The 23,484-nt window shown below is 28.2% G+C and overlaps 1 protein-coding gene across 15 annotated transcripts in view; it reads left to right on the top strand.

Moving 5' to 3' along the window:
- LOC122499658 (transcription factor 12) overlaps positions 1 to 23,484 on the top strand; it is a 231,710-nt gene that overhangs the window by 152,351 nt on the left and 55,875 nt on the right. For 12 of the 15 annotated variants that reach the window (XM_043608123.1, XM_043608121.1, XM_043608126.1 and 9 more), the window contains exon 6: positions 16,212 to 16,259. The exons of the other annotated variants lie outside the window; for them this stretch is intronic. In XM_043608123.1, coding sequence (XP_043464058.1) covers positions 16,212 to 16,259 — 48 coding nt within the window. The remainder of the gene's footprint in view (positions 1 to 16,211; positions 16,260 to 23,484) is intronic. 15 annotated transcript variants of the gene reach the window in all.

The following is a 23,484-nucleotide window of genomic DNA, read 5'->3' as shown; positions in this document are numbered from 1 at the left end:
ATTTTCGACCTAACTTCAAATTTTGACCTAATTTCGAAATTTTCGACCTAATTCTAAATTTAGACTTAATTTCAAATTCTGACCTAACTTCAAATTTTGACCTAAAAATAAATATGGACATTTTACCCAATTTAAAATTTTGACCTAACTTTCAATTTAAATCTAATTTCAAATTTCGTCTAAACTTTAAATTTTGACCTAACTTTCAACTTTTGACTTAAATTTTTAAACTTTGACCTACTTTAAAATTTTGACTTAACTTCCAATTTCGACCTAAATTTAAAGTTTGACCTTATTTCAAATTTTGATCTAATTTCAAGTTTTGACCCAACTTTCAAATTTTGATCTAATTTAAAATTTTGACCTAAAATTGTAATTAATGATTATTAGATACAATTTAAAATTTGGATCTAACTTCCAATTTTTATCTAATTTCAAATTTTGACCTAACTTACAATTTTGACTTAATTTAAAATTTTGACTTAACTTTTCAATTTAAATATAATTTCTAATTTTGACCTATAACTTTCAATTTAAATATAATGTCAAATTTGGACCCAACTCTAAATTTAGACCTAATTTCAAATTTTGACCTAACTTTCAATTTAAATCTAATTTAAAATTTTGACCTAATTAAAAATTTTGTCCTAAAATTTTAATTAATGTAAAAATGCAGTTATTTTATACGTAAATATTGACCTAAATCTAAAAACAACTTTTGTATTTTGACCTGAGAATTTCTATTCAAATATTAAATATCAATTTTTTTTAAGTATTTTATATTCACAAAATAAAATTTTAAAACACAATAAATTATATTTAATCAATTTATGCTTTTTTTGTTACAGGTGAGTAATCGAATTTTTTTCCCTCTTCCTATTTTCGAGTCGGCCAAAGACGAATGTAGATTAAATTTTGTAAGTACTAAAATTATTGATATTTACTGTAATAAAAATCTGTTATAAATAATAAGAAAAAAATTTTTTAATGTAAAATAAAAAAATTTTTAATCTAAAATAGGAAAAATTTTTTTTTAATATTTTGAGGTTTATATTTTTTGTAGTAATTTTTTTTATTTTTAATTTTAAAAAAATGTCTCCATTCTTGACAAAGAAAATGCACGCAGAACAAGAAATCGCTGCTATTGCAAATTGATTTATTCTGCCTGGAGGTTTTTTTTTTTCGTCCCCTCTCTCAATCGTCAAATGGCGGCAAAGTGAGACGCTGTTTCTCGAATAAGAAAAAACATGGCCGCGTGGCGACGAGAGGTTTTGCCTCCTTAACTATAGTTAAGGATGTCTGCTAAATGCCGTCTGACCTCAACAATATAATGAAATGAAGTGCGGAAAAGAAGAAAGAGTAAATTATTTTTAAACAAGGTGCGAAAACCCTCTGGTTCATTTTATTTATAATACAAAAATTAATTTTTTTTTGTTCAATTTTTTTTAGAAAAAAAATATTTTTTTTCCTCCTTTTTGTCTCCCTGTCCCCTTTTTTTAACAATCCCCCCCCCCCCGACTCGGAAAAATTAGAAAATAAATTTTCTTCCTCCCTTCCCTTTATAATAGAAATATTTTTTAAATTTTATTTTTAGAAAAATAAAATTCCCCTCTCTACAGACTTTTTTAATAAAAAAGAGGAGGGGGAAAATTAATGGAAAATTTACTCTCTTAATTTTTCCCAGTGGGGGGAAAATTAATTTTTTTGTCTCCCTCCCTCCCCTGGCTGAAAATTGAATGTATCGTTTTCTGTAATATGTATAACCAGTGAAATGACCGATTTATTTCCACGTTTGCGATCAACACGACAGTGAATTATATCGAAGTAATTGAATATCTGAAAATGTCAGCCAATCGTAATATACGATTGGCTTTATTACTGGCTATTTGAATTTAATAGTTTCACAATTTTATTGCTCGTTTTGTGAATATTTGTTTTCACTTCTGTGTATATATTGATAATAATTCGTTTATTTGCATGAAAAAAAGGATTTGTTTTTAAAAGTAAAAAAAAACATTTCTGTATTATTTTTTTCAAGTTTTATTTTTAGTGGGAGAAGAAAAAAGAGAAACAGTAGTTGAAATATCGATTTTGAATAGTCAAAATTCATAGAAGCGTTTCGAAGTAGAAGAGAATTGAAAATTCTGATTCGTGATTGGTGCGCGCTCCGCGTATGTAAAGTGACGCGCCAATCGGTGTCCGACAAACGCGCGCCAATTAGCGATTTTTCTTCGATATCTCGTAAACCGTTCACTCGATTTACTCCCGCCAAGAGACTTTTTCAATTTATTTCACGCAAGGAATAATATTTCTTCACTAAATTTCTATTTTGTAATTTTTTTTCCTATTTTTATACATTTTTTTTTCTCTTTTATTCTCTACTTTTCCTCTTTTTTCTTTTGTTTTCAATTGTTTTCTTTTTTCTCTTTTCTTTTTCCTTTCTTTTCTATTTCTTTTCCCTTTTCTCGCTTCTTTCTCTTTTTTCTTTTTATTTATTTATATTTTTATTTATTTATTTATATAAATAAATATTATTTATATAAAAATTTATATAAATTTTTTTTATTTTTTTTTATTTATTTAATTATTTATTTATTTAATTATGTATTTATTTACAATGCAAAGTAGAGACTTGCCTTTTTGTACAAAAAGTACAAAGTCAACAAATTTTTACTCATTTCCACAATTTTTTTTTCTCTTTGTCGTTTGAAATTCTGATAAGTAGCTTTTCATCATTTTCATATTGAGATGAATTATTGCGACGAAAATGAATCTGGTTCAACGCGATAAACAACTCAGTGAACTGAGGTAAAGCGAGAGAGAGAAAAAAACTTGGTTCACATACTCGCGTGAAATCTCGCGTATCTTTTTGTAAAGCAATAGGTTATAAGAAAGACCACAGGGTCATCGATGCCGCGTACCGAGCCGTAAGATATTTATCTTGAATTTACACGCGTCCTCCACTCTCGTAAATTCGCGCGCCACTGATTTTTTTCTTCCATAACATCACTCCTGTCTATTCTCTTATAAGGGTGAAATTTTCTTTATAAAAATGAAAAAAAAAAAAAAATCGATTTTTCGATGAAAAAAATTATTATTTTTCAATAATAATAATTTTAATTTAATTAATTAATTAATTTTAATTAGAAGAAGTTTATCACTCTTGAAAATAATTGAATTTCTGTAATCAGTTGTTCTTAAAATTTCTATATTTAAATTGAAAATTCCAATTTTTAGGTTATGTTAACTTATGTTAATTTTAGGAGAAAATAGTGAATGAATTTCTTTTTTAAAAATCTCTATCGATTTGTTCACATTTGAAGTTTATTTTCTGGAAGTATTTTCGATTTTTAAATCATTTTTGTCTTCTTTATTCAAAGTGAAAATCGCGAGCTGAAGACTAATTTTCATCTTTTTTTGCAAATTTCTTTTTAAATTTTATTTTTTTTCCCCGATAAAATCAAGATAAGGAAGAATTAGGAACAGATGAAATCTCTGTGTCGGTTTTTTTATAAGAGAATGTTTTTATAATCGTCGATTATTTAGATTTTGGTGAGTCCATTCATAAATTAGTCGAGTTCGCGTACCCAATGGCCTCCGGCTTTTTCGGGGATAATTAGGAACCCCGCGCTGCTGACTGCTGGATAATTAATGGGAATGTGTTATATATCGAAAACTGTACTTCAGGTTCATTTTTTTTCTCTCTCTCTTTCTCTCTCGTTTTTTTTCGTGCTCGGTTAACAATAATTATTATCGCGCCAAAATTGAAATATATCCTGCACAACACTGGTATATAATAAAATTACAATTTATATTTTAAGTTAATTAAAAGTCTCACTTGGAATTTTAATTAATTATAAAATTCGACTCATTTCCAATTCAATGAAATTTAAATTAAATTTTAAGATATTCAGAGTTTCAAAAGTGATGAATCCTGAATTGGCTTTTAAATAAGGAAAATAGTTTTCGGGATTTCGAAACTTTTCGATTTGCATTGTACAAGTTTTGTGCGCTTTTCTACTTCTTCTTAGCTTCTTCGTCTTTTGTAAATCCGATCCGAGTCAAGGACTTGACATTCAAAAAAAATGTCAATTTTACCCATTTAAATTATTGATCTTAAGGTAGAAATAATTGTGCTTTTTTGACTTTAAAAAATCTAAAAATCTAGAGATATAAAATTATACAGAAAAGAATGTTTTGAAAATCCCCCACGAGAGAAAATTTTTTTACCCCCACTTTTTCGAAATTCTGACGTGCTAAGCAATTTTCCAACCCAGAATTGAGTTCAGAGGACAAAAATATATTGAAAACGACTACCATGTTAAAAAATGAGCAAAAAATGTTTTTTCGGGTATTACCCCCACTTTTTTCAAAATTTTCAATTTTTGGTCTTGCGCACATGGATCCTAAAGTGTGGGTTTTCAAATTTTAATTCAAGACTTCATGCAAGTCTCTATTACGTCAAATTGAACAGAAAAGAACGTTTTGAAAATCCCCCCCCCCCAAATGTATTTTTTGCGGGTTTTCTCAAAATTCTGACGTGGTAATCGGTTTTAAAAGCTGGGATCGTGTTCAAAGAACAAAAATATATTGAAAACGACTACAATATCGAAAATTAAAAAAAATTCAATTTTTTGTTTTTACCCCCACTTTTTTCAAAATTTTTAATTTTTGGTCTTGCGCACATGGATCCTAAAGTGTGGGTTTCAAATTTTAATTCAAGACTTCATGTAAGTCTCTATTACGTCAAATTGAACAGAAAAGAACGTTTTGAAAATCCCCCCCCCCCCCGCAAAAATGTATTTTTTTGCGGGTTTTCTCAAAATCCTGACATGGTAATCGATTTTAGAAGCTGGGATCGTGTTCAAAGGACGAGTTTTCGACCAATAGTCAAAATATAAAAATTTTGATGGTTTAAACTAGTTTTCTTGTTGACCATGGTTCACTAGATTTTGACCATAGTCAAAATATAAAATTTTTTAAATTTTTGTCATGATTCGACATTGTTTTGACCACAGTTAATTAAAATTGTCCATTCCACCGTTTCAACATCATCTGTCTCTCGACTTCTAGGAAAAAGTTTCTTATTTCGTTTACTGAAAATTAGCTTTCCTAGAATATTTCGTGAAATAAAAAACTCTTCTTCTTATACTAATATATATACAGGAGAGATGAACAGCTAATCTCCATTGGAGCACGTTTTTACCGGTGATTCACCGAACCATTGAATCATAATCACCGAAAAACGCCTCTAGTTTCTCCCTTTTACCCCCACTCCATCTTTTTATCTCAATCTCTTCCCGTCTCGAATAGTGTAGCACATGTTTTTTTTTTGTTTTTTTTTATAATGTCGCGACAATACAATGTCCCAATAGTAACCGACTAACTGCCACAGGGTTGACTAACCAGTAAAATTTTATCCGCCAAATAGAAATCGCACCTCCCCCCTCCTCCCCACCCACCCTTTTTTCTTTCTTTCTTTCTTTCTCAAAGAGGGGCGAATATAATCTGCAGTAAAGGAGAAAATAACATTGAATTATATGAAGGGAAGGAAGACACAGTGAGACAAAACGTTATATATATAGTTACAGTGAGGGGTAAAGGGTAAGGTGGGAGGGGGCGGGGGGGGGGGGAATTACTTGACTACAAATCATAGGGCAGACCCTCCGTACAGAAGGGTCGATTGGCAGTGGGACATTACCCACTATGTGTTTCGTTGGTGTATATATATATATAGATTGGGGGAGACTCCCCCAAATATAGTAAACTTCCCCCCACCCCTCCCTTCTATACCCCTTCTGTATGTAGCTCAACCAACTAAATCTACAGTTAGTACGAGAGGTAGTCTGATGTTATTTGCTCGAATATTACGAAACTGTTACCATGCTTTGACCCGTATATATAGAGAAATTCAGAGAATTTGTACGTATATATACAGTTTGAGAGGGAAAACTGTTTTAGTTAACTTTTATGTATATATTTAAAACAAGTGAAATTATTCCATTTACTTTTATGCGCTAACGATGTTGACTATTTATTTTATCATTTTTATCTTATTATTCCTTCTTTAACATTTTATATTTCATTCTTTCTTTTTTATTTTACAATTTCATTCATTTTCATTTGTTCATTTTTACATTTTCATTTTCATATTTTTTTTCAAATTTTTATAAAATATAATTTATGATACTTTATATCATATATTTTAATAAAACAAAATTTTAATACAACTGTCATATATTTCATGACTGAAATTTTTTTTATACATGTATCATATATTAAATATTTTATAATTATAACATGTTTGTATCAGACATGTATCATACTTCGATCAAACTATTATCACACAAGAATCATACAAGTACCATACAAATAATTAACGAATACCATACGATTTTCATCAAAATGACATACAAGTATCAATCAAATATATTAGAATCATAGAGGCATCATACCAGTATTGTACAATTATATTGATATCATAGAAATATTATACATACTAATATTAGACAAGTATTGCATTTTTATAATACGTTTGTCATACAAGTATCATACTATTATCAAACTACTATCATATTAGCAGTATACTAGTATCATACTGGTATCATACTAGTATTATAACAGTATCATATTAGCAGTATACTAGTATCATACTGGTATCATACTAGTATTATAACAGTATCATATTAGCAGTATACTAGTATCATACTGGTATCATAATAACATCATACTAGTATTATTATAGTATTATAATAGTATCATACATGCATCATACTAGTATCATGTTAGTATCATACTAGTATTATAACAGTATCATATTAGCAGTATACTAGTATCATACTGGTATCATAATAACATCATACTAGTATTATTATAGTATTATAATAGTATCATACATGCATAATACTAGTATCATACAAGTATAATGTAAGTATCATACTAGTATCATATTAGCAGTATACTAGTATCATACTGGTATCATAATAACATCATACTAGTATTATTATAGTATTATAATAGTATCATACATGCATAATACTAGTATCATACAAGTATAATGTAAGTATCATACTAGTATCATACAAGTATTATGTTAGTATCATACAAGTATCACATAGGTATCAAACTATTATCATACAAGTATCATATTACTATCATACAAGTATCATACAATTATCATAGTAGTGTCATATAAGTATCACATAAGTATCATACAAGTATCATACTGGTATCAAACAACTACCGTACTAGTATCATACTAAGATCATACTAGTATCGTACTAAGATCATACTAGTATTATAATACTATCATAATAGGAGTATTACACAACTATCATATTAGTGTCATACAAGTATCATATTAGTGTCATACAAGTACCAAACTAGTATCAAACAAGTATCATATTAGTGTCATACAAGTATCATACAACTATCAAAATAGTATCACACAACTATCATACTAGTGTCATACAAGTATCATATTAGTATGATACATGTATGATATAAGTATCATCTAACACCATACTAGTATGATACATCATACTAGTATGATGCTTGTATGGCACTAATATGATAGTTGTGTGATACTAGTATCATACAAGTATCATATACAAACTTCCTTTTTTTGGAAACGAGTATATTATATGGAGAGATAATTGTCAGAAAAAATGATCAAAATAGGGAAAAAGTAAGGATACACTTGTATTATAGTTATAATGAACTATCCACTTTGTCAAGTGTCGCTTTTCTTTGTCCTTATTTTTCTTTTATTAAATTATATTCCAATATGTTTCATACAATAATCTCGTCAGAGTGAATTCTAAAGTCTCGTAAATTGAATTTCCGTTTACGGTTCATAATATTCGCTTGAAAATAAACTTTTCCTTCCGTGATGTGGTGGGACCAAAATATATTCCAGAGCGATAATATATAGAAATTTCTCGAAATGTACAAGAGCACAAGATTTGTGAATAAAAATACGAATGTAATTCAGAATTTATGTTTCTTTTTATCTGCGTAATATTTGACCTGAATTTTAAGATGTAAGTTTTTGTCCCTTTCTTTCGATTTATCTCTGTACTTTTTTATTTTTTTATTTCGTCTGTGAATTTTGAATCATACGCCCTTGTGAGAGAATAGAATTTTTCGTTTTTTTCTATTAATAAATTTACATCTTTTTTTTGAAATTTTAATTTAAGAAATTTTTTTTTTGCAATTTTTTGTTTGGTTTTGTTTTTTATTAAACATTCACTGAGGTTAAAAGTTTTTAAGTAAGTCGTCGTCGTCGTCATGGACGCGATGAAAAGCAGAAAGTTGCAAGACTTTATCACGGGCTGAATCTTGCGAAGGCAGCAGCAGCAGCAGCAGCATCTCGTGTCTCGGATCACGACCGTATCGATTTCGTTGGCACTAGTGTGTTTCTCGTGTTTATATCGTCAAGTTATATACTTTTGTAAGGTGCACGTTTCTCGGTATGAAGACGATTGTTGGAATTATTTTCTTCTTTTTTTTCTTCTTCTTTCGTATATATGCGATATATGCTATTTTAACAACAATATTTTCAAATATTATAAAAACCACATAAAACAAAAAATTATATAAAATTTTTTTACTTTTTTTAAAAACATTCTTTTAACCATTCTTTTCAAAACATTTTAAAAATTTTATTACTATTTTTATAATTTTTTTTTATCATTATTCTTCTAACATTATTCTTTAATCTATACAATATCTAGTAGGAAATATACATAGTTGGTGCTATAATACTGTATGGTGAAAAATATGATACGTTTTGTTAAGAGGAGAAATCAAGTGCCCTTAATGAAAGAACTCACAAAGTCATCATCGACGAATCACCCACACGTCGTCGTTGTCGTCGTATATAGTCGTTGTCCCTTGTTCGAGGATTAGAGTCCCGTTTAATCCACCCTCCTCGAGTTTTACTTATCGAAAATATATATCGGTTGTCACGCTCTCATATCCGGCTACAAAGGGCGGATCAAAGAAATGTATTAGATGCCCGAGGGGCTCTCAGGGAAAGCTCCACAGGCGGTCAACACCCTTCCGCACAGATTATCAAGTCCAATGCGGATTGAAAGGTGCAAGCGTCATATGTTGTCTCCTTATTATTATTACTGCAGATTCGACAACCAAATAAAGCAGATATTGTCTTTATGATACTTCCTTTGTTTCCCTGCACTCAGCTACTTGTATCATACCAACAACCTCTATTATGATACTTGTATGATTATACATGATTATGTTATGCATCAAAAATCATAGTGTGTGATACTTGTATGATACTAGTATGATACTTTAAAATACTTGTATGATATTAGTATGATTCTTGTATCATACTTGTAAGTAGTAGTATGATACATGTAGTATGATTGTAAGTACATAGTATGATACTTGTGTGATAGTAGTATGATACTAATATGATACTTGTGTGATAGTAGTTGATACTAATATGATACTTGTGTGATAGTAGTATGATACTACTATGATACTTGTGGGATACTAGTGTGATAATATATAATACTTGTAAGCCACTAGAATGTCACTACTATGATACTAGTATGATACTTGTGTGATACTAGTATGATAAAATATAATACTTGCATAAAAATATATAATACTTGTATGTTACTCGTATGTCACTACTATGATACTTGTATGACACTAATATGATACTTGTATGATACTTGTATGATACTTGTATGTTACTTGTATGACTTTAGTCTGATACTTGTATGCTAATGGTATGATACTAGTATGATACTTTATGATATTAGTATGATACTAATATGATACTTGTGTGATAGTAGTATGATACTACTATGATACTTGTGAGATACCAGTGTGATACAAGTATGATAATATATAAGACTTGTAAGCCACTAGAATGTCACTACTATGATACTAGTATGATATTTGTGTGATACTAGTATGATAAAATATAATACTTGCATAAAAATATATAATACTTGTATGTTACTCGTATGTCACTACTATGTTACTTGTATGACACTAATATGATACTTGTATGATACTTGTATGACTTTAGTCTGATACTTGTATGCTAATTGTATGATACTATTATGATATTAGTATGATACTATATAATACTTGTATGTCACTAGTATGATATTATTATGATAGTTGTATGATGTTAGTATGTTACTTGTATGACTTAAGTCTGATACTTGTATGTTGCTTGTATGATAATAATATGTTACTTGTGTGATACTAGTATGATACTTTGTGATACTAGTATGTCACTACTATGATACTAGTATGATTCTTGTGTGATACTAGTATGATAATATATAATACTTGCATAAAAATATATAATACTTGTATGTCACTACTATGATACTTGTATGACACTAATATGATACTTGTATGATACGTGTATGATACTAGTATGATACTAGTATGATACTAGTATGATACTTGTATGATACTTGTATGATATTAGTATGTTACTTGTATGACTTTAGTCTGATAGTTGTATGTTAATGGTATGATACTAGTATGATACTTTATGATATTAATATGATACTCTATAATACTTGTATGTCACTATTATGATACTTAATGATATTAGTATGATACTATATAATACTTGTATGTCACTAATATGATACTTAATGATATTAGTATGATACTATATAATTCTTGTATGTCACTAGTATAATACTTTATGATAATAGTATAATATTTGTATGATACTTGTATGATACTATTATGATACTTGTATGATACTTGTTTGATAATATTATGACACTTGTATGATACTTGTATATTACTTGTATTTTACTTGTATGATAATGTATAATACTTATATGATAATGTATGATACTTGGATAATACTTTTGACCTGTGTCTTACAGTTTTTTTTTGTTTTAAATTAAAATGGAACAGATTAAAATACAAAATTATTGTCGGACAAGTTTTAAAGTGTTTTAAACTTTTAGGTTTGAAATAAAGTTTTTTTTTCGCTGTCACCAGTTTCATAAAATGCGATATGAATAATAAAGAGTTTTTGGCTAGAGTCTTTTTTTTGAGAAGTTACATTGGAAAAGTAACGACCCCGGTGTGTAATTGCGGTTTGTGCGTTTTATGATTGAAGGTCATATTGAGGATGATGGTGTGGATAGTCTTTTGCGGTGTGCGATCGTGATCGTCAAGTGCGACATACACTCGAGAGTCATTCGACCGGTTCGGCTAGTTATGATGGCCAGTTTTTCCTAATTCGGATACAACATTGCAGCCATTTTCTTCGGCTTTCAAGTCGAATATGGTATAAAGCGTGAGCGAAATGAATCTTTCATCAAGTTGGATTCTCTATTCGATAAAGAGAAAGAAAGAGGCAAAAGGGTGAAGTTGACCGATCGCACACTTTTTTTTCTATTAATTTTTAGTCATTATAATTTTAATTTTTCAAAATATTTTAAGAAAATAAAATACCCTTGTTTTGACCTTAAATTCTTGAAAAGATTGTTTTTTTTAATCTAAAAATACAAATACTTTATTATGAGGTACAATAAATTTTTATGAACGTAATTAAACATAATTAAAGATTAGTCTGCGAATTAATTTGGATAAAATGTTTATACGTTGCGTATACTCTACACGAGATTCCATATGATGGTTTCTACTTGGTTGGACCACACGCCCGTTAACTTCCGACTTCCGTTTAATTAAATCCGGCAGTGCGTCACGAGTTGTGCTGTAGCTTCAAATTTTAAAGATTTATCGCGACTCATCTCGAGCAATATAATATCCGTAGCAACTTTAATTGAATCGTGACTCAATCAACGAACGCTTCGAACTCATTTTTGCAAAGCGATCTTGCCACACTTTCAGTATATATAAATTTCTTTTTTTTTTCATTCTACCCTGAATTTATTAACTTTTTTTTCATTTTTAAATCAAAACCCCTTTAATAAAGATATAAAGGATTATGTAAAATTATTATTATTAGTATTTTAAGCTTTAATTCGACAATTTTGGGTCGATTTTAAAATTTATGCGTTCGCTGAATATGAAAAGAGAGAGGTTTTTAAAATTTATTTGACGTTGAAATGAAAGAGATTTTTTTTTGTAAAAAGGTAATTTTTGAGGAGGGAACAAATTGCATAGTATAAATATTAAATATATTTTGTTCCTGGAAAATAATATTCAGACTTGGCCTCTCAAAAAAAAAAATTAATATATAAGCGCCGCTAACCGCACATTGACCTTCCACCATCGCACTATAGCACTCCAGTAATTTTAACCAGTTACGCTAAATGTTAAACCCTATTTTCACATTTATATCGATATAATTACAAATTCCGAACGCTATAATAGCATTCCTTGATATTTTTACACAATAACGATTAGAGAATTTGCGGTTTCATTTATCACGATAGTCTTAATGGTCGAATTTCTATTAAAAGGATATACTAATAGTGAAATTGGTCACTTTGAAACTTTAGAATCGCTATTATTACCATTTTTTTTTTCTAGATAATTATAATAATTTCCATGAATTCGGTCTTTTAATAATTTTTTTAAACTTCACTTGCGTAGCTTTTGCTTTTTAAAAATCAACAAACGATATATTTTTTATTTATGATTAATGATCGGAACTTTTTTAAGATTATGTTCACCTCTTCATCTATTATTTTTAGATATAACAATATTGAGAATATTATTTTAAAACATGAAGAAATTGATCACTCCGAGTCTTCGATTCCTTCTTGTTTTATAATAAATTTAAAATGACATATAGTGATAAAATCGTTATTTTATATCATGAGAATATTGTAACTATAAATTTAAATTTTCAAAGATTTTAATTTGAACCCTTTTCAAAATTTAATTCAATTATTGAGACGAATTTATATATTTTTTAGTGGAGAAATTCGTGGAGCGTCGCGCATGCTGCGCACGTGACAATGAATTCTCAGGCTGGTTATTTTCTGTACATAACATGTAAGCGACGTTTTGTCTTGGTGAACAAAGGCCAAGCGGAAGAGGGAGATACAGGGAAATTCGTGTAGGAAAGTGTTGTGGGTGTTCACGGGAACCGTTTGCCGAGTGAAAGGGGGGGAGGGGAGAAAAAGAATAAAAAAAGGTGGGGGGAAACAAATGGTACAATCACCCTGCGCTTTCTTTGTGGAAAAGCCGCTCTGATAAAAGTATCATACTGAAAACTGGAACACACGACGCTATTTCTCTCTCTTTCTCTTATTTTCTCTCTTCCTCTTTCTCTCTCTCTTTCACTTTCGTATTTTTTTCTCTCTCAGTCTCTCTTTCACTCTTTTTATTCTCTCTCTTTCACTCTCGTATTTTCTCTCTCTCTCATTTTTTTTTCTTCGTTTTTTTGTTTTTTTAGGAGAGAGAAAATAAGAGGGGGGGACAAAAAAGAGAGAAAGGGAAATCCCCGGAAACGATGGAGTGCATTTTTTTAGTGTGTGTGTGTATAATGCGCGCGGCGCAAAATGCGTGCGCGCGAGATTAACGCGCCTTTTGAAACAAAAGCACGAGCCACGCAGGCGCTATGAACGAAGCGATGCGTGAAACCGACCGCGAATTGTTCCGCACGTTCTTTTTATTTTCTTTGTTCCTCGCTTAATCTGTATACACTCTTGTTTCTCTATATATATGTATACAGTATATATATGGTCGTTGACACGAAGTCTTTTCGTTTACACACTATCAACACACACATCACACAATTTATTTTCCTTTTCGAATCTCTCGTTGTGCACATATTTTCAATGTGTGTTTCGTTATCATCATCATATCCATTATTATATACGTGTAATTTATTTTTCTTTAATTACCTCATTACGAGGTGAGAATAATTTTCTTTTTTTTTAATTAACCACGATATCAATCATTTATAATTAGTTACAAATTTGTTTTTTTTTAATTCTAAATGATTTTTTTTTTCTTTTTTTTTGGGTTGAAAGGAAATTTATAAAATAAATGTATGTTAGTTATTTTTTTTTAAACATAAAATTTTTTTTTTACTTTATTAAATATTTTTATTCTTTATTTTTAGTTTTTTTATATGAAATAAATATGTTACTCCCTTTTTTTTAAAGCAACATTTATTTACTTTGTTAAATATTTTTATTCTTCATTTTTAGTTTTTTTTTTACTTTTTACTTGACCGAGTGATAGTATCATTATTTTATAAATTATAAGAATTATTCGGACATTCTTCTATTAAATATAAATTAGAAAATAAAAACTTAAAATAATTTCAAAAGAAAATCCATTAAACTTTTCCAAAAAAAATTAATTCTTCACAATTGTTTGTTGAAAATATAGAAAATTCAAATTTTCAAAAATTTTAATTTGAAAATTCAATGAGAAAATTCAAATTTAAAATTCATATTAATATAAGAATAATTGAATTCCAGTGGAATTTTTATTATATTTATGAAAATAATTAAATTTTTGCGTTGAATAATTATTTTATAAATTTTTAACAAAATTCCACGGAAACGTTTAACTATTCTTTTGGAAAATTTTATTAAACTCATTGATATTGAAAATCATTAAATTGAGAAAAATTTTTTTGAACGTAATTCAAATTTTTGCAAAGAATTTTATTAAAATTTTTCGAAAATAATTTAATTTTAAAGAAGAATTTTATTATTATTAAAGATAATTGGAATTTTGACGAGAATTTTTTTTTTAATTTTTAAACATAATTGAATTTCTGCGAAGAATTTTATTATTTTTTAAAATAATTGAATTTCTGCTATAATTTCAAAAAAAAATTCAAATTTAAACCTTTATGAAATTCATCAATTCATAATAACTTAAATTTTCATAAAATTTAGAAAAAAAAAATTTTAATATTTACAAAATTTTTTAATAAAATCTTTCGCAAAAGTTCAATTATTCTTATAAGTAATAAAATTTTTCACAAAAATTCAATTATTTAAAAAAAAATGTTATATAAAATTCGTTGTAATCCTCGAAAAATGCGTAATAATTTTCAAAAAATTTTTGCAAAAATTCAAATACATTTTCATGAATATAATCAAATTTTTGTCTGATATTCAAATATTTTGTAAAATATCTACTATTTTAATAAAATTTACCAAAAAACTTCAATTATTTTTTAAAAAATGCAATAAATTTCATTGAAAGAATTCAATTATATTTTCATAAATAATCAAATTCTTTGCAGGATTTTAATTATTTAATAAAATTCTTCAACTAAATATTTAGAAATAAAAATTTGAATTAATTTTTAAAAAAAATTCAATTATTAACCTTTTTTAAAAAAATTAATTCTACAGAATTATCATAGTAAAAATTATGAAAAATTCAAATTTTCAATGATTTTAATTTGAAATCTTTTCAAAATTCAATTATTTGTAAAATTCCATGCTTGTAATGCTTTTAATATTCAATTATCATCTAAAATTTTAACTGAAGTTCATTTTTATGAAATGAAAATCAATTTTTATTAGAAAATTCTACGAGAATTCAATTCTTTAAATAAACAAATAAATAATTTATTGAATGAATGAATGTTTCTTAAAATTAAATTTTGATGAAGAATTTTATCAACAAATTTTTAAATAATTGAATTGAGGAAAATTTTTGAAAAAATAATTGCAATTTTGATAAGAGTTTTATTAAAATTTTTGAAAATAATTGAATTTTGACGAGAATTTAAAAAAAAATATTTGAAAATAATTGAATTTCAGCGAAAAATTTTATTATTTTCGGAAAATAATTGGATTTCTTCGAAGAATTTGATTATTTTTGGAAAATAATTGAATTTCTGCGCGAAGAATTTGATTATTTTTTGGAAAATAATTAAATTTCTGCTATTATTTGTAACTTTTCTAAAAAAATTTAATTATTTTAGTGTTTTTTTAAACTAAAATTCATATTTAAATTTATTTTTTCAAACATTTTTCTTTATTCATAATAATTTATTGAATTCGATTAAAATTTTAATTCTGCGTTGAGTTTATTTTAATTTTTCAAAAATCTAAATTAGTAAATTCTTAAAATTTTTAATTAATTCTAAATTATTTGCCTTTTTAAATTTTCTCTTATTAATAATTATAATTAAAAGCTAAATTTTGATGTTAAGGTATTTTTTTTTGCTAATATTAACTTATAATTTTCTTTATAAAGTTAGAAATAAATATCTAATGAAATTTCTATTTTCTTTGTTTCAGGTAAGAGAGAATTTTGCAGAAAATCTATCTTTCGGGGTCAATGTAGAGGTAAATTTTCTATTTTATTGACACAATAAGGTGACAAGAGGGAAATGATAAGGTTAATTGATTCAATGATACATTTTCAGTGTATGAAAGTGTAAGAAGCTGATGTAACATTCTTTTCAATTTTTTTTTTTTTTTTTTTTTTTTTTTTTTTTGTGTTTATCTAACAATAAAAGTTGAGGCGTAGGCAGTGGCTAATAATAAACGAGCGACCAATGGCACGCTTAATTCATACGACTTTCTAACACCGCGCCTACCTGTGTTTCATATGTCGTTTTTCCACGATCGAATTTTATAAAAAATATTCGTGGTCGTCGTCAACAGCAGCGTTCCCTTTTCCAGGCATCGTACGTATATATAAATGCATACTTTTCTCCATACAGAAACATTATTTAAATACATACTGAAACATGCTATTAATCCAATGCTGTGACCCCCTCTCTTTAAATATAAATTCGAATGTCGCGAAACGAGCTTTCCATTTTGTACGATATTTAAGGGATTCCGTTGTGTTTCGACAGTTTTCTTAAATTGTTTTTTCTATTAATACTTGAATACTACTTGAATTTTTCACTTAATTTCAAAAATTATTTATTTTTCTTTCAACAGAAAAATTAATTCTTTTTCTTAAACCTCAATATTTAAAAAAAAAAAAAAAAAAAAAAAAAAAAAATCGGTAAAAAATAATTCTTCAATTAGTTAATATTCATTGGCGACGGAATAATTCGATTTGATTCAAAATAAAAAATTGTATCCAACTCTAAAATAATGAGGTGACGATAACATCCTGAACAATCAAGTTCGTGACATATTTTATACTATAAGCAATATTTTTCTTTTTGTCAAAAAAAAATTTTTTTTCAAGTGCAAATTAATTGTTCAATTGGAAAATATTCATTGCCAAAGGAATAATTCAATTTGATTGAAATAAAAAAAATTTATCCATCTATAAAGTCGTGAGGTGACGATAACAAGAAATCAAGTTAAACTTCTGTAAATTTCAAAAAAACTTTTTTTTTTTTTTAATAAATAAAATCAAGTTGGTTGGCATTGCAGTTGGTGGAGATGGAGATAAATTATTGGTCAAAGGGTTCATTGAGTCGGGAAAAAAATAAAAATTTTTTTTTTGTTCAACCACAAAAAAAATTCTTTTTTTTTACTCACTACTATAGGCACTAGACGTCAATCCAAAGTTCTCTTCTCGGATATTTGTACATTGTTGCCGAATTTTTCCGGATTTGCCGGATCGTTGAACTTGTGGACCTATTTTTTTGCCGCGATTCTATTTCGACGGACAGTGTGTGTGCCAAAAATCGTTATTTTATATAGAGGGGCAATTATTTAGTGATTTTTTAAAATTCTCTTTGTCTCCATTCAAAGAATATTTTTTTTTTCTTTCAAAATTAAAAAAAAAAAAAAAAAAAAAAAAAAAAAATTTACATTTAAATTTAAAATTAATTGGATTTCAAAAGAGTTGCGTTTAGAATTTTCATAAATAGATGAACTTTGAAAGTTTCAATTTAAAATTATAGAAAATTTCAATTTTTAATGAATTTAATTTTTTTTTAAATTCGTCGAAAGAATTCAATTATTTTTAAAAATTTTGATAAAATTCTTCATAAAAATTCAATTTTGAAGAAATATTCAATAATTGACTAAATTATTTATTTTTGCATTTAAATAATTGAATTCTCGTTGAATTTTCTAATGAAAATTGATTTAAAAATGAATTTCAGAAATTCTAGAAATTTAATTAATTTCAAAAATTTGTCAAAAATTCAATTATTTGTAATGTCATCATGTTTTATAATAATATTCTCAAAGAAGAAATTATAGACAAGAAAGAAAAAAAAAGAAATAATAGAAAGTAAAAAAAAATGAAAAGAAAAAAAACATTTATTAAATAAACCATCTAATGAGAAAGAAAAATTTTAAAAATAGAATTTACCAAGTAAAACAGTACTTTTCTGAAATTTACTTAGTACTAATTTAATATTAAAAAAAAAAGAAATGTAATAAAATGCTAAAAAAAAGGAAAAAGTAGCATGGATACCGAAATAAATCTTTTCGGTCCGAAAAAGTAAACAAAGATGTATATATATGTCAGAAGTCTTTGTCCACGTCAAATTACTTTTGGTGTAATATATATAACTGGGCGATTGAATCACTTGATGTCAGTTACGATCCGTTGACCAATCGCCGCCATCGAGATTGTTCAATGCGTTATTCTTTCTTTCCGTCTGTCTCTCTCTCTCTCTCTTTTTCTCTTGATCTTTGTCAGTAACTCGACGGCGGCAGGCAGTCTGGCCAGGCTAGTTCCTTCGTGGCGACTTTCCTCCCTCTCTCCCCCCCTTCCTCCCTCCACTGTCCTTTGTACCCTTCTTTCTTCCAAGACTTTACCCCCCCCCCAACCTCCCTCTCTCCCTACCACCGTTCTTGTTCAACCTTGTCATCCCCCCTCCCTCGAACCCCACTGTTTTGCACTCTAACCGTTCTGTTCTACCTTGCCGAGTCACTCTCCTCTCCCTCTCTCGTATTTTCTCTCTCTCTCTCTCTCTATTTTTCTCTCTCCCTCTCTTTCCCTCGTATTCTCTCTCACTCTTTCTTTCTCAATTGTATTTTTTCTCTAAAAAAAAATAGAGAGAGAGAAAGAGTGAAAGAGAGAGAGAGAGAGAGAGAGAGAGAGAGAGAGAGAGAGAGAGAGAGAGAGAGAGAGAGAGAGAGAGAGAGAGAGAGAGAGAGAAAGAAAAAGAGAGAGGAGGATATAGAGAAAGAGAGAGATCTCTGGTTTTTTTTTCTCTCTCGCAGTCCTACACACCTTTCTGTTCGATCCCGTACGCGCTTATATACTCGTGCTGGTTAAAATTGTCCGCGCGTGCGCGACAATACGTTGCGAATAGCTGAACCCCCCTCCCCTCACTCACTCAGTCTTCAGTTCCCCCGCCCCTCCCTCCTAATCCCCTCTTCTATTTTTTCGCCCTCTCTCCCGGACAGACAAGTTTCACACTGCACCACACAGTGTCTCGGTAGAAAACTGGATTTTGCAATTTTTTAAAAATATTTTTTTTTCTGTCTAATTTGTATCAAAAATGTACTTTTTTGTTATATAGTAATTTAGTTAATTAAAAATTCAGCTAAATGAATATTTAAATAAATTTATTAACACTATTTTTTTTAAAAATAAATTATTATTAAATTAGAAATAGTTATTTATTTAGCCGAATTTTTAATTAACTCAATTATTACTTGAAAAAAATATATTTGGAGAGTTTGAAAATTCGGCAAAATGAATATTTTGATTAAATTTCAAATTTACTTATTACTGAATAATTAAATTGGAAAAATTAGTTATTTATTTAGTCGAATTTTTAATTAACTAAATTATTACTTAACGGGAATAATACATTTGGAAAAGGGGCCGTACACATAATACGTCACGCGATTTTTGACCATTTTAGACCCCCCCCTCCCCCCATGTCACACACTGTCCCATACATTAGCGCCATTTTTTCTATAGGTCGTCACAAATGTCTTGACCCCCCCCCCTCCCCCTATTCGCGTGACGTATTATGTGTACGGCCCCAAAGGTAAATTTGACTAAATATTGTAATGATCGTTTAAAAGAATGTAAATTTAATGCAGTTAATTAAAAATTTGGCTAAATGAATATTTTTAATAAATTATAAAATTTATTTATTAATAAATTATTAAATTATAAAAATAATTTGTTAATAAATTATTTGATTATAAAAATAATTTATTAAAAACTTATTAAATTATAAAAATAATTTTTCTATTTAGCCGAATGTTCGATTAACTAAATTATTATTAAACATGAAAAAATAAATTTTGACTGTTACGTTTGGCTAAATATTGTAACGATCGTTTTAGAAGAAATGAAGTAAAGAAAGAAAAAAAGAAATAAAAAGAGGAATTTTTCTTTATGTATTCAGAATCAGAAGTCGGTAATTATGTCTGTCATTATTGACCAAGTGAGCGTGTGGAGTTAATACATAAGTTTATTATGATAGCTTTAGGCACGTGGAACTTATTTAGTGAGAAGCGATCGAATGTTTGAAGTGATTTGACGATGAGCTTGTATTCCTGTATGTACTTAGTGCCATAGTCAGCTTGAATCGACTGATGGCGAATAGAAGTTCCATATAGTATAGCATGGCACTGCCAGTGAAGGCGCGTGGGTCGTGGATGGCCTGCAGTCCTGTCTCTCTCTCTCTCTCTCCTTCTCCACTACCTGTTGCTGCATTCTCGCCACACCACTCTTTTTCCTCCAATTTCCTTCTATCCATCGACCCTCAATCTTTTTTTATCAGCACTCTCTTTTTAATCACAAATTTCATTTTCCCCCTAAAGAATATTTCCGAAACTTGAAAGCAAGATGGATTTTAATTCAAAACCAACGATTTTTTTTCTTTTTTCACCTAAAAATAATATTTAGCCAACTTGTTAAAAATTACACAAAATTTGTAAATTATTTTTGCCTAAATTTATCAATATTAACAGTAGTTAATATAAAAAGTTCTTAATACAGCCGAATATCGACGAATTTTATCAATTTTGACCTGAATTTTGACATTATAATCGTTTTTTTAAAGTAATTCTCAAAATTAATGTAAATAGTTTAGTAATTTTTAGCCATATTAAAAATTTTTTCTTTAAAAATTTAAATAACCAAGCCAACTATGGTAATAATTGCAATTACCAAGTTTTATGACAATCCGTCAATTAGTTTAGGAATTATAACCGTTTTTTGAATTTTTTTGGTGTCATTACACACGAATTTACCCACTTTTTATTGCCTATTTTTAAATTTTCTTCACTAGAAAGCAGTCAATCGTCAAGCTTAATATAATTACAATGTTTCTTAACAATCCGTCAATTTGTCTAAAAGTTATAATCGATTTTTGGATTTTTACTCGGGATAATTCTCAAAATTTAACCTGAATAGCCTAATATTTTTTAGTTAAATTGAAATTTTCTTCCTTAAAAGTGAGTCATCTAGGGTAATAAATACGATTACCAAGTTTCATGATAATCGGACAATTCGTTTAGAAGTTATAACCGTTTTTTGGATTTTTTTGGTGTCATTCCACGTGGAATTTCCCACCTTTTGTTGACTATTTTTAAATTTTCTTCATTAGAAAAAATTTAACAAGCTTATTATATATATAATTACAAAGTTTCTTAACAATCCGTCAATATGTCTAAAAGTTATAATGGTTTTTTGGATTTTTTCTCCGGATAATTCTCAAAATTTAGCTAAATACCCTAATAATTTTTGGGCTTAATTGAGATTTTCTTCTTTAAAAGTGAGTCAACAATAGTAATAAATTCAATTACCAAGTTTCAGAACAATCCGTCAATTTGTTTAGAAATTATAATCGTTTTTTGAATTTTTTTGGCGTCATTCCGCGTAGATGTAACTTCACCTTTTTGCAAAATATGAATTTTCTTCTTCAGAACTTTGACTTTTAGGGAAATAAACCCGATTACAATGTTTCAAAACGATTCGATAATTCTTTTTGAAGTTATAACCGTTTTTTGGATTTTTTGGGTGTCATTTACACACAAATTTACCCACTTTTGGTTGCTTATTTTTAAATTTTCTTCATTAGAAGCCATTTAGCAAACTTAATATGATTACAAAGTTTCTTAACAATCCATCAATTCGTTCAAAATTTATAACCTTTTTTTGGGATAATTCTCAAAATTTAGCTAAATAATAATTAGTTTTTAGCCAAATTGAAATTTTTTTCCTTAAAAGTGAATCGACTTTGGTAATAAATACAATTACCAAGTTTCATGACAATCTGTCTATTAGTTTAGGAGCCACAACCGTTTTTTGGATTTTTTGGGGTCATTCTATGCAAATTTACCCACTTTTTGTTACCCTACATTTTTTTTGAAATTTTTTCTTCATTAAAATTAAGTCCATGAGCGTAATAAATATTATTGTCAAATTCTGTAACAATCGGATAATTTCGTTTGAATTTTTAATCATTTTTTTCTTAATTTTTTGGGTCATTCCACGCAAATTTTGCATAAAAATTTTTTTTTTCTTTTTTAAAAGAATAACAAGTATTACATTTTATTTCCAAAGAGATTAAAAAAAAATAGTGTAATTTACATTTTTTCAACGGCAAAAACTTCTTATTCAGGAGGCAAAACATTTTTTTAAAAAATTTATTTTTTAAAAATTTTTAAATAAAAAAAAATTTTAATTTGTATATAAAAAATATGTTTTAGGTTGAAAGTAAAAATTTTAAAAGAAAAATAATATTTAAAAGTTTTGGTTTCAATTTTTCGAAGAACAGATTGAATGGATGAATTTTGCGAATATTGTGAAGGTAAGGAACTTGTGGTATTCTTGGGACTTATGGTTTGTTGGGAGAGAGAGAGAGAGAGAGAGAGAAGGGGGGGGGGGTTGGGGGTTGCGGTGGTCAGATACACTCACGCATGTGCGTCAGCGTATGAACTCGGTAAGTGCTCGTGTAAGTGAAAAATGATTGGTGGGGGGTACATTACTGGATCACAGCCTCCAGCATCCGGTCCTGTTCCAGGATAGCGAAAGCAAACTAAGAAAACCAGTCGCTTCTAAAGTAGCCAGTCAGCTGGTCGCCTTCGCTAATCGTCTATTTTTTTCTCTTTTCTTATCGTCACTCTTGTATTGTTAGTGCAATTTTTTCCCCTCTTTTTTTCTCTCTTTAAAAATAATTTCGATTTTTTTCTTTAATTCTCAACACATAAGTGTTTGAATTTTTTTTTTTAATTTAAAAAATATTTTTCCAAAAAGTGGTTTGAGTGATAAAAAAAAGTGTAAAAGAGCAAGAAGAATTCAAATTTTTAATGTTTTTATAAATTTGAAATTTTAATAAAAACAAGAATCAATCAATTTTTGTAGAAAATTAGCAGAAAATTAATTAACAAAATGGACCGAAGTTTTAGAAATAATGCAAATTTTAAAATGAATCAACAAAATTTCAAGTTGAGCGATTTTGGCATTGGAACAAAGCAGCAAAATAGTGATTATTCGACAAATATTGCCCGCAGTGTTGTGAATAGTTGTGAATATTCGGAATTTAAAGTGCGACTCTTGTCAAACGAGTCTTGTACTCGTGTACGAGTGAGTATCGAGGGTTCCGATGTGTCCTCAGGCACTGAATCAAATCACTTGACTCAAAGTTCAAAAGCCTTTTGGAAACGATTCGCC

Source organism: Leptopilina heterotoma, unplaced genomic scaffold (genome assembly GCF_015476425.1).
Source record: "Leptopilina heterotoma isolate Lh14 unplaced genomic scaffold, ASM1547642v1 Lhet_17, whole genome shotgun sequence".
Lineage (NCBI taxonomy): Eukaryota > Metazoa > Arthropoda > Insecta > Hymenoptera > Figitidae > Leptopilina > Leptopilina heterotoma.
This window is presented reverse-complemented; position numbering and strand designations above follow the sequence as displayed.